This window comes from Myxocyprinus asiaticus, chromosome 27, assembly GCF_019703515.2.
Source record: "Myxocyprinus asiaticus isolate MX2 ecotype Aquarium Trade chromosome 27, UBuf_Myxa_2, whole genome shotgun sequence".
Taxonomy (NCBI): domain Eukaryota; kingdom Metazoa; phylum Chordata; class Actinopteri; order Cypriniformes; family Catostomidae; genus Myxocyprinus; species Myxocyprinus asiaticus.
In genome coordinates this window covers 35,789,336-35,802,073 of record NC_059370.1, presented here as the reverse complement: position 1 = coordinate 35,802,073, position 12,738 = coordinate 35,789,336, and the positions used below count along the sequence as shown (strand labels likewise).

At 38.7% G+C, this 12,738-nt stretch overlaps 1 protein-coding gene across 1 annotated transcript in view; it reads left to right on the top strand.

The window, feature by feature from the left end:
- Positions 1 to 6,762: 6,762 nt before the first annotated feature.
- LOC127418357 (solute carrier family 4 member 11-like) overlaps positions 6,763 to 12,738 on the top strand; it is a 32,264-nt gene continuing 26,288 nt past the window's right edge. The window contains exon 1 of the mRNA XM_051658950.1: positions 6,763 to 6,903. Coding sequence (XP_051514910.1) covers positions 6,867 to 6,903 — 37 coding nt within the window. The 5' untranslated portion in view covers positions 6,763 to 6,866. The remainder of the gene's footprint in view (positions 6,904 to 12,738) is intronic.

Genomic DNA, 12,738 nt, shown 5'->3' with positions numbered 1-12,738 from the left:
GGACCAAGCAGCCATCATACCGCTCAGAAAGGAGACGCAGTCTCCTAGAGATGACCGTAATTTGGTGCAAAAATTGCAAATCAATCCCAGAACCACAGCAAAGGACCTTGTGAAGATGCTGGAAAAAACAGGTAGAAATGTATCTATATCCATAGTAAAACAAGTCCTATATCGACATAACCTGAAAGGCTGCTCAGCAAGGAAGAAGCCACTGATCCAAAACTGCCATAAAAAGCTCACATTGTAGGTGCTTTCGGCAGTGGACAAGGGTCAGTATGGGCACTCTGACCAGTCTGCGACTATGCAGCCCCATATGTAGCAAGCTACGATGCACTGTGTGTTCTGACACCTTTCTAACATCGACAGCATTAAGTTTTTCAGCAAATTGTGCTACAGTAGCTCTTCTGTTGGATCGGACCAGACAGCTAGCCTTCACTCCCCACGCGCGTCAATGAGCCTTGGGTGCCCATGACCCTGTCGCCTGTTCACCAGTTGTCCTTCCTTGGACAACTTTTGGTAGGTACTAACCACTGCATACCGGGAACACCCGACAAGACCTGCCGTTTTGGAGAGGCTCTGACCCAGTCATCTAGCCATCACAATTTGGCCATTGTCAAAGTCGCTCAGATCCTCACACTTGCCCATATTTCCTGCTTCTAACACATGAAATTCAAGAACTGACTGTTCACTTGCTGCCTAATATATCCCACCCCTTGACAGGTGCCATTGTAACGATATAATCAATGTTATTCACTTCACCTGTCAGTGGTTTTAATGCTGATCAGTGTGTGTGTGATATATATATATATATATATATATATATATATATATATATATATATATATATATATATATATATATATATATATATATATATATATATATTGTGTATATGTAAAGAATAATTGACTCTGGCCTGTTAAATTATTGAAAAATAATGCACACCAGAGGTGGTAATGTGAAAGAGAGAGATAGAGAGAGAGAAAAAGAGAAAGAGAGGGAGCCCAAGGATGCTTTTCAATCAAGATTGAAATAAATTTAGGATATTATAGACATTGTTTGTCATTCTTATCTGATGTATTCAACCAATGTCTTTGTTTTAATTATTATTATTTTATTTTTTTGTTGTAGCCTGTAGGGCTCTTTGAAATAACTGAAATAATTTGGTGAAGTGATATGGAAACGTTATGCGTTCAAGAACTGGAACTACTTTATAGCTGTGCATTAACTTGAAATATAATTGCACACATTAGAATGTCCGTCAACCAATCAGAATGAAGCATTCAACAGACCTGTGGTATAATTTTCAATAATTCAATGGTCCATTGTCAGTTATTCCTTAAATAATTTTCCCTTTAATTTCACATTCAGGTGATGTTATATTTAAAGGTCTTAATTTCTTTACAGTATGTGTGGGTTTTGTCATGTCTATATCATTAATATTGTTCAGATTACATAATGGCAATGCAGCACTGCCCTCATCCTGTCTGACGTGCTATTTCTTCACCTCTGATGATTCAACTAGAATCTGGCAGCCAACTATTAAAATGTGGTCACTCTGCCCAGCTATAAGACTGCTCCTTACACCTGAGTCCATGCATGACTAACTGACTGAGCCATTTCAAAAAGGAGATTTGAGATGAGATGGCAGAAGCGATTGTGAACCATTTTGCTGAAGGTATGAGAACAAATCTTTTAACTTTTTTAAAGCTTGAGGCAGATACTTCTGTAGTGCAAACAAATTTCAGAAAACTTTCTCTGTCTTGCGGAAGTGGATGTTTGTGTTTCCTAAGTTTCCTTAGTGTGAAAAAGCCTAGTCCATAAAAAAAATTAAAAAATAAAATAAAATAATAATATTAAAAACAACTCACTATCATTTTTTTTTTTTTTTTTTTTTTTTTTGTCATTACACTTGGATGTTAATTCAAAAACAGGATATTCTGAGATGTACTGTATGTATAGAGGCCTTTATTTGTTGTTGAAAGTCAGTGTTCCATGATTTTGTCCTCAGTCTCTGTATGGTTTGGCAAGTTTCCTCAATGTTCCTGGAGACTAACTGAGTTGAGTGATTTGCTGTTCAGGTCTCTCCTGCTCATTTTGAATGGTTTACTGCAGAGCTTGTAAAATGAACCTTTCTGTGTGGATTTTTTATTTATTTATTTATTTATTTATTTAAGACTGAAATACTTACTTTCCACAGTCATATATTTCTGTATTTGATTCATGCTAATTATCATTTGTCTTTAATGAGATTAAGATGATGAGATGACATCAGTTGAACCATCAAACTGTACTGAGAAATCTTTAATAAAATAAAGTAAAAATATTTATATATTTTAAGTGTTATTAATTTAATTTGGTTAAACATTAAACAATTCAATTTGATGGAATTTTGTTATGAAATTTAAATGCGTGTGATATATATATATATATATATATATATATACTTTGCTTGTGTTCCCCTTTTTTTATTCATTCATTCATTCATAAAAAGTTTATTTATTTATATATTTTTTATGTCAGGATGTTCTAAAAAGTCATTGTTAAGCCATTTGCAAGCGCTTACTTAATATTTAACCATGGAGTTTCTGTAAGTGTCACCTAAGCGTGGATGACATCCAATGCATAATAAATGTCCTTTATGTCTGATGAGTTTTCCACTGTAGCCAATTTAAATGCTGTATATTTGTAACTCTCCAAAAGCAAAACCCAAGAAGTGAATCCTTCCTAAAAGGACATTGAGTGTGTTCTGCAATAGCTATAGCTATCTATCCCTGAGCTGTCTTTTCCCCATAGCATCTTAGATAAGTATTTCAACCCACACAAAACTGAAGAGACTGGCATGCAGGCATGTAGATTATAACTAAATTAGTTTAAAATGTGGTTTGTAAATTAGAGACACGATGAAATTCTCTTACAACAGTAGAGGGCACTGTTGACATTCACAAAAACCACTGAAAAATTGTGGGACTTTGTCCACACAAGCAGAAACACAAGCCTGTAATTACATACGAGCTGTGTGTTTGTCCGAAATACTGTAAATAGACCGGGGCTTGTTGTCACACATGGATGTTGTCACAAGGGTAATCTCAGTAACTATAAGTCAAAAAGTATGTGTTTTTTCAAGAAGTAGATTTTATGTTGATTTCAAACACCTAGTTCAGCACCCATTTAAAATTAGACCACTTTTTCATGAAGCCTGTCCTTACTTTTCCTTACTGAAATTCCAGTGTCATAATATTTTTACTTTAACTGTTGGGTAAACAAGTGAACACAAAACCACACTGGGTATACATTCAGACAAAGGTCAGCTATAATGAAGGTAGATTTTAACCGAGATGTTGAACAATTTTTCTCAGGATTTTTAATAATTGTCAGGTCAGTGCAAGTTATCAAATTTTTATTGTGGCAGTGTGTTGTCACATGTTTCAAATGTTATAAATTGATGCAATTTTCAGTTGCAATATTTGTTGGCCAACTCGCTCTTGTGAGTGGAACTACTTTCTTCTGCCATGGATTCAGTGTCTTGCTTTGATACAGTCCTAGCTTTCGATGCTAGTTCAAAAATGTCACTTTAGAACTAGCAACGGAGGATAGCGAGTCTTGCGCTGCTTTTCTAGAGCACTTACTGGAGTAATAAGGTAGTGATTTTGAAGTCTAACGCCACATCTGAAGTATTTGGTTTAGCACCGTCAAATACACAGGCGGTATAGACATTGTTTGTCATTCTTATCTGATGTACATAACCAATGTCTCTGTTTTAATTGATTATTTTGTTGTGGTAGCCTGTATGGCTCTTTGAAATAACTGAAATAATTTGGTGAAGTGATATGGAAACGTTATGCGTTCAAGACCTGGAACTATTTCATAGCTGTGCGTTAACTTGAAATATAATTGCATACATTAGAATGTCCGTCAACCAATCAGAATCAAGCATTCAACAGACCTGTGGTATAATTTTCAATAATTCAATGGTCCATTGTCAGTTATTCCTTAAATAATTTTTCAAGAAGTAGTTTTTATGTTGATTTCAAACACCTAGTTCAGCACCCATTTAAAATTAGACCACTTTTTCATGAAGCCTGTCCTTACTTTTCCTTACTGAAATTCCAGTGTCATAATATTTTTACTTTAACTGTTGGGTAAACAAGTGAACACAAAACCACACTGGGTATACATTCAGACAAAGGTCAGCTATAATGAAGGTAGATTTTAACCGAGATGTTGAACAATTTTTCTCAGGATTTTTAATAATTGTCAGGTCAGTGCAAGTTATCAAATTTTTATTGTGGCAGTGTGTTGTCACATGTTTCAAATGTTATAAATTGATGCAATTTTCAGTTGCAATATTTGTTGGCCAACTCGATGGTTTGGTATTTCTGTACTGTAGATTTTACAGTTTAATGGTTTTGTGTTTCACATTTGTTTGTGCAAAGCCTATAATAGGGTTTAAATGACTATAATAGTGTCATTTTGACAACTTGCCCTATATAGTGATAACATGCCCCACTCAGATCAGATCAGATCAACTTGAATCTTAAATTTCTGAAAAATAATGGTGGAAATGTTTTTGGTGGCCAAGACTTTAAGGTATTTGCATATACAGAAAACCACTTCAAAAATGAACCTACTGTACAACCTACTGTACCCCTAAAGTAAAAATTGTGAGAACTAGCTCCGGTCTCCCCTATATTCAAAATATTGTAAGTGCTATATTTGCTGTGTGATATGTAAGCAAAAAGTATGCATTTGCCCAAACTTAATGATGCATCTACATTCTTGTAACCCTGTTATTTTAATCATGTGACCCAATTCTTGATATTTGTCTTGAAATGCTGTGTGGCCGAGTTGTCCTCTATGATCATGAATTCTGTCCACTCCACAATGCTTTTCCTGTCTGTGCTTTTTGTTGCCTCCTGGCAGCAGCCAGAGGCATAACTCAGTGTGATGGTTCAGGAGAAGTGCTCACTGTATAAGCCTTGTACCATAATTAATATGCCCACCAAGAACTTTTACAACCACAAGGCGTGTTTCTCTGGCAAGATTTTTGCAGCATTCAGTCTTCTCGAACAAACATTTAACAGAGCGCCAGAGGTGTTTTGTGAGTACACATCTTTGATGTAATGTGTAGACAAGAAAATAAAGGTTTATAAGGCATCTGACCTCTGCAAAAATAATTAGCAGGTATGCCTTAAATGATTATTTTATTCCAAAGGAATTCCTTGACACCCATGAAAGCATGAAAAGGGAGGGAGCACAGTCAGATTTTGCCTTAGCAGTTATACTGTATATTTATTATTTGGTTAAGAAAAGGTATACAGTTTCATACTATGCACTGCAGCATTGAACACATTGTTCATATGAATAGGAAAATTTCATTTGTGAAATTAAGCCCTTAATTCAGTATGTTCTGATTCAATAAGCTGTGAACTTTCTGTCCTTGACTCAAAATATAATATCAAAAAGTTATTGACATTGGCCAGTCAAAACAACCCTTTGCTGGTTTGATATTATCTGTTTTTGTCAGACTATGTTGCTGAATTGTACTGTGGCAATATAGCAATATGCTGAAAAACTATAGCAATAATGAGCTACAATCATTTATAGGTTGAAGAGTACAGTGGACCATATATATATATATATATATATATATATATATATAATATTAGTGCCTTAGTATTTTAAACCAGGGGTTTTTAACCTGTGAGATGTGCCCTCAGATTACCGGGATTTTGATTCATCCCACTGACTCCAGCTTTTTTAAATCCGCTCACCAAAGAGATCGTTCACTGATGCATTCATTATTCATTCAGCAGATTGCAGCTTTATGCCAGTAGGTGACAGTTGTGTGTAATGTATAATGAGTGAGTCATGAATCATTGATTTAACAGATTCGTTAAAAAACTAAGTTGAAAAACAGTCATTCACGTATCACGTTCACAACTGAAACAATGATTGAATGATTCATTCACTTAAAAGATTTGTTCAAAACACTGAGTAATTCCCAAAAGAAGCACTGTTAGTGTTTTAGGCATATACTGCACTGAAAAAGAGCGAAAGATCACATTTTAAAAACTTTGTAAATCTTCAATTCTCTCTCACACACACCTCACTGTGAGTATTTTAAAGTTGACATTCTTCTGTTATCCAAGAGGTGCTTTGTGTAAATTTGTCAAATTGAGCAGATTAGAGTTATTACTGAATTGATGCCGGGTTAATTTGTCAATGGACTGGTTGCATGAACTCAACTGCAAATGTTAATTATCATTCCACTTTGCCTCCACATATTCAGCATTATTCATATTAATATCAGCTCAGAAATGTATCTCTTCTCAGTGGAAGAAATTGTTTTAATGTAGTTTTGTTATTATTTGTTATAAGTTTTTAAATATCCTCGAGGCACTGGGCCCAATTTGTAAATTTCCTCATTTGTCTGGACCTGTCTGATTTATTGTGTTTACTGAAATACACTTACTGTAAAACACAACCCAAACAATTCTTTATACTCTTTAAACCCTTACCTTTTCCTACAATTGTACAATACGAACAGCAATCTTACATGTAACAATGTAGTAAAGTATTTTATGTCTGTGGTAATAGCACAAATGAGAAATAAAATCTCATTGGGTCAGTTGTGCTGGGTATCAGTTTTGTCTGGTTTGATGTCATTGATAGGCACCGGGACCCAGAGGCAGAGCAACCCGCCTCTCCTTCATGTGGAGTGAAGTTTGTAAAGACTCAGGCTCAAGTGTGTGCTGAGGTGTGGTGGTTAAGAAGGTAGAGTTGTGGAACAGACAGTAGACTTTAATTTTTAAACCATGATGGGTTGATCTGCACAGAAAATACATCAGAGGAACAGGATAACAATGGACAGAAAAGAGGTGCATCATTTTGTGCCATTCGGTAAGTTAAGCTGTGTCTAGGTCTTCTGTCAACTCTGGAGCTTTAAAGATTTGTTTGGATGCTATGAATATGTGTTCTTATCCCAGATACTCTCCTATATCTCACTGGTGATGGAAAACATTTAGCTTATAATCACCTCCATCAATGATTTACGTCTTTTATATTGTTTTACATTCAAACCATCATGCAAGAAAGATCCTCTTAAGAGCCTGGTACATAAATACAAATCATGTTGGTTCCTTGAGTGCAAGCAGAACTGTACCTGTTGATTTAATGGGCATGACATGGGGCACTTTAAAATGGCTTTGTCAGTATGCGCATTGTAAAACTTATAGTTGTGAATATATACACTACCATTTACAGGACTGAACACTTGACTGCATTTGTTTCTCATCATCTTAAAAAACATCTTGTTCTTAAAATTTATGCTCAAATAATTGAAAAATAGTTTTGTAGATACATATATATTGTGCCAACAATAGGTTGCAGAGTGCTAAAACAACTAATCAGGGACAAGTGCCAATATACTGTGACCGCTGCAAAAGGTACAAACCATTTCATGGAACCATTATTCCTGTCAACACCACAGGACAGCACAGTCAGCAACAGGAAGTCGAAGAGTCTACTAAAAGGAAGTCTAGTGAGGCAACCAGAGGAGTAAAGATCACAACAAGCTGTCCACTGGGAGATTGTGGTTGTAGCATTGTCAGCAAAACCTGCTTTATGTGAGGGCTATGGGAACAAATTTGTCGGACTCTCAGAGATAGATTCCTAGCACAGTTTGTTGGCATGTCTTTGGACAGATGAATATAACAGATAAAAATTATGGATATAGGTATTATTACTATGACTCTGATGATTTACTGTAAAAAAAAAAAAAAAAAAAAAAAGGAAAGAAAATACTTTTTTTCTCTTATCATGATTCAGAGTAGCTTAATTATGCCGTCACATGCTGCTTTTGATGCAACGAATAGAAGATATAACTAATAAAATACAGCGCATTTCAATTCATTCATATGATATTTGTAATTATATTATTTTATCTTAAAAACTAAAGTGGATGAGGTTTAGACTTTAAGGAGTTTTGAGAGCATTTTAACATTCAAAGTTATTTAATTTAGCATCTTACGTCAACTTTATTTGATTTTGATGAACAGGTTAGAAGTTCTTTAAATATATCATGTTTTTATGCATTTATAATTTATAAGTCTAATTAATATAATTCATAGTAATCAATTCACATGACATCAATGACATTTGTTACAAATAAAATCAAATGGGAAAATAAAATGGTTGGAGGTGCTGCTACACGATATGGAATGCCCATTCACAGAACGTGCGTATCTTCGTTGCATCAGGTGACCACAGTGTAAATAGCTTCATTATGATGAGCGCGATCTAGTTTTGTTTTTTGAGTGGCTGTTGTTTTGAAACCTTAGTTGTTGACATTATTCAGCCCAATGTTAGCGGTTCAAGGTTTCGAGGCCAGTAAGCTTTTGGCTGATAGTGGAATAGGGGCATTAGACAATGATTGTGTGGGCCTGAATGTCAACGGGTGACACCAGTCCACCTAGGCCCACCTGTGGCTACACCAGTGAATGGAAGTCTATGGAGCAAGGCATTGAACCAGAATAAACATATAAATACACACTGTTTTGAAAGTATAGCAACAAAATTGAAACATTATGTATTAAAATGTTGCATGGTGACTTAACGTGTAATCATGATTTATATATTGACTTCTGTCATGACCATGTAAAGCTGCTTAACCTGGTAACTCTTGCACAATACATACAAGGATATCAGAAAGGGATGTGACGTAACTATCCAAAAATTCAAAGTATTGTTATTGTTTGGAATTACATTACTAGCATAAGTTAATTTGCCCAGAACAGTAATCCAACTGCTAAAACTTTATTGCTACAATGGCATACATTGTTGAATGTAAGAATTAATATACTGTAAGACTTACTGTATATGAAGTCTTACATTCAACAACGTGTGCCATTGTAGCTATAAAGTTAGGGTTAGGGTTACAGTGTAAGTGCTTTAACCAAAATTCCAACTTCACATTTCTGCTTTAAACCCTCTGGAATGCCTTGCCCCATAGACTTAATCAATCCATAACAAAGGCACTTCCTATTCTGCATGCATGACACAGATGCTGTTAATAGAGCTTAACTTGTATTGAACCCAGAACATTTCTTAACGGAATTTGTAAGTTCACTCAAAGATGGTCTTGTCACACTCAGTGTGTACACCCTACCATTACAGGACTCTGCTTGTCATGGGCTGATGAGGCTCTGAGGTGAGATGGGACTTCATAATCTTTCCTCTAATCTCAGGTGTCACATTACCAGTATATACCATAGATCCAACCATCAGGGAGGGATTTTCTCAAAACATTCTCTGTCACATTCATAGTATCCATCTCAAAAGAAAAGCCCCATATTCCCACAATTCTACAGTTGACCTTATTATTTATGTATTATTTAGCCAACATTCCAGTAGCAACAAATGGTATTTTGTCATAAAGATATTACCGAATCAATTTGTCCAGGCCAGCAGGGCTGCAAAGGTAGTGATCTGTCCTGAGGCTGATGCTACAGTGTTAGGAGGTGCCTCTGGTGTGAGGACAGTCATAGCAAAGCAAGTTGTCTGCTAAATTAAAGATGGGGGGAGGATGATTATGGGGCTGGGGACATTGGAGATAGCAATACAATGTGCTAAGAACATCCTACAGCAGATTTTGTAAGATTTTTTCTTTTTGTGTGTGTGTGTGCAGAAAATTACCTTTTTATTTCATCCACCCTGAAGAAAATACATGGCCTTAAGCCTTCCATGCATGATGCTATCAGGGCTGGTGTAAATTAGATGAATTTCAAGATGAGAAATTTCCATTAAATCCTAGTTGCTTTGATGGCATGGAATAAGTATGTACTGCTAAGGTTATGGGAAAAGACAGGATCCTGAATTCATAATGGAGACTCAAGATTCACAGAGTTATATCTGCTCTTCACTCCATTGCCCCTCTGGAGTGCCATTATAAGGCTCATTTACAACTTTTCCTTTGGTCTATTACTGGTCAAGTATTCAAAGAGTAGTTGCAGGGAAAACACTAACAAAAAATAATTACTATGTTTTTCGTACATGAACCATGGCACATCATAATGATAATCATTCAGTACCATAGTATATGACAAATATCATTGAATTACCATTTGATTGCATCACTGTACTGCTCTAAAATGTGACAGTCTGGTTCCAGAAGTAAAAATCCCATTAATTTTCTCAATGTGGGGAGTAGATTTTTAACAAAAACGTATAAACCTTTGAAGACAGGCCTACCGTGCACTCCAAAGTTGTTAATCGATGGTATATGCTTCTGTTGAAGGCATCAGTCGACGTTATTTCATCTTCATTTAAAAGGAAATTTCATTTTCTATACTCTCAAACTACTACTTGCAGTATATCTGAATATTTCGCAATAGAATAGAATATATTGTTCACATACTTATAATCAACAAATTTAAATCAATAATTTCATATTTCCCCATAGTTTTACATTTGATTTTGTCATTTGCAATGGTTTTGTAGCTAATTCCCTCATTAAAGATGTTAGGTACACAGTCTTGTATCTTTGTCTTTTTGTCAGATTTTCAAATACTTTTTTGCTTCTAATGAAAGTTTGTAATGTTGTGATTCACCTCAGATGAGGTTGGTATGGTTCATGGCTTATGGATTTTATAAAAACCAGATGGAAAAAATACTTCTGGAACCAAGATGGCTGAAAAAGTGGCACTGTTCCCTATCTGTCACTCACTCGACGTTGTGTCAATGTAGTGACACTAGAGGCCACTCTTGGGACCCCCAAACACCTCTGCTTTTTTGAAAAAAGGCCAATGAGAATTGGCGAGTGGAATTTGCATGCCACTCCCCCGGACATACGGGTATAAAAGGAGCTGGTATGCAACCACTCATTCAGATTTTCTCTTCGGAGCCGAGCGATTCTGTTCATTGAAGCTGAATTCATCCACAAAGTTCATTCACCTCATTTGCTGGATTCTACGGTGCATTTCAGCTGCTTCTCCCCCTCTGCACCCATGGAGTGCAGAGAATGCCCCTGGGTGCTTCGGCAGAAACAACTAAAAGAGTATATTCTAAAAAGAGTATATTTTCTTTCTAAAAGAGTGGCACACACGGAACGTCTTTTTAAAGATGCCTTTCCGTCTGTGTGTTATTCCTGGTTGCGGTCGATATCTCTCCGCTTCTGATGGCCACGATCGCAGTCTTACGTGTCTGGGTGCTGCCCATGCGGAGACATCGTTCATGGATGGGTCTTGTCCTCACTGCAAGAACATGACCATGGCAACGTTGCGGTCGCAGCTTGCATTCGTAAGAAAGCAAGCCACCCCAGCAGCTCCCTGCCTCGGTCCTTCTACCTACGGGTATGAGGCCGTGTCGGTTATCACTGGGGGCGATTTGGGGACCTCAGTGGGACTACCTCCGCCGGGTATCCCCCATGGACCTCCCATTCCCCAGCACGCCCGGTTGGGCACTCGGACGAGATCGTCGGCTCGTTTCAGGGTGAGTTCGACATCTCGTTCGGAGCCCGGGAAGAAGATGAGTTATTGAGTGCAGCATTGGAGAGCGGGCTCGTCCAGTCAGACGCAGAGGCTTTGACTGGGCTTCCTCCTTCGGGAATGGTCGCCCAGTCCCAGGCCGACGTGGAAATGATGGACATGCTTTCCCGGGCCCTCCGCTCTCCCTTGAACCCTCACAGATCGACGATTGGTTCCTGGGACCCCGTTCCTTTCTTCCCGGAAGTGCATGAGGAGCTGACAATATCATGGGAGGCACCTTTTACTGCCCGGTCCCGGTCTTTCAGGTCCCCCACTCTCATTACCCTCGATGGCGGATCGGCCAGGGGGTATTCAGTGATCCCCCAGGTGGATAAGGCACACGCGGTGCACTTGTGTCCGCAGTGCACCGCCACCTGGCATGGGCGCCCGAAACTCTCGTCCAGGGCCTGTAGGTTTACGTCATCCCTGATGGCTAGAGCCTACGGTGCCGCTGGACAAGCTGCCTCTGCCCTGTACACCATGGCTCTCCTGCAAGTACACCAATCCAAGGCACTAAAAGAACTGCACGAGGGTAGTTCTGACCCAGGATTTATGCAGGAACTATGTTCGGCACCTGACCTTGCTCTCCGGGCGACGAAGGTCACAGCGTGGTGTCTCGGGCACGCAATGTCCACCCTTGTGGTCCAGGAACGCCACCTTTGGCTCAACTTGGTTGAGATGCACGAGGCTGACAAGGCACGGTTCCTTGACGCCCCCATCTCCCAGGTTGGCCTATTCGGAAACACTGTCAAGGACTTTGCCCAGCAGTTCTCGGCGGTGAAGTAGCAGACGGAGGCCATACAACACATCCTGCCTCGGCGCGGCTCAAGACCCCGCACCCCGTCTGCTTGTCACCAAAGGGCGTCCTCCTGCAACTACAACACCGGCTCTGCCTGCAGCCCGCCCATGTGGCCCAGCCCCGGCGTGGAGCCCAGCGCAGGACACAGACGCCACCTGTCTCACGGCCGGCCGCCAAGAACCCGAGGAAGGCTTCGAAGCATCCCTGAGACGGGCGACCCAGGGGCAAGGAGACCCGCTTCTCCGGAGCTGGTGAGCAGACCACTCCATCCCCTGGTGGAGGGCCAGGAGGAGAATCTTTTGTTTTGTTTTCATTTAATTTCACTGCATGTCCAAGAGGCTGCGGTACCCAAATATTCAACAAAAGAGCAGTTTTCTTGTTCCCTAGGTCACATGTTCAGTGCGCACAGCCGTC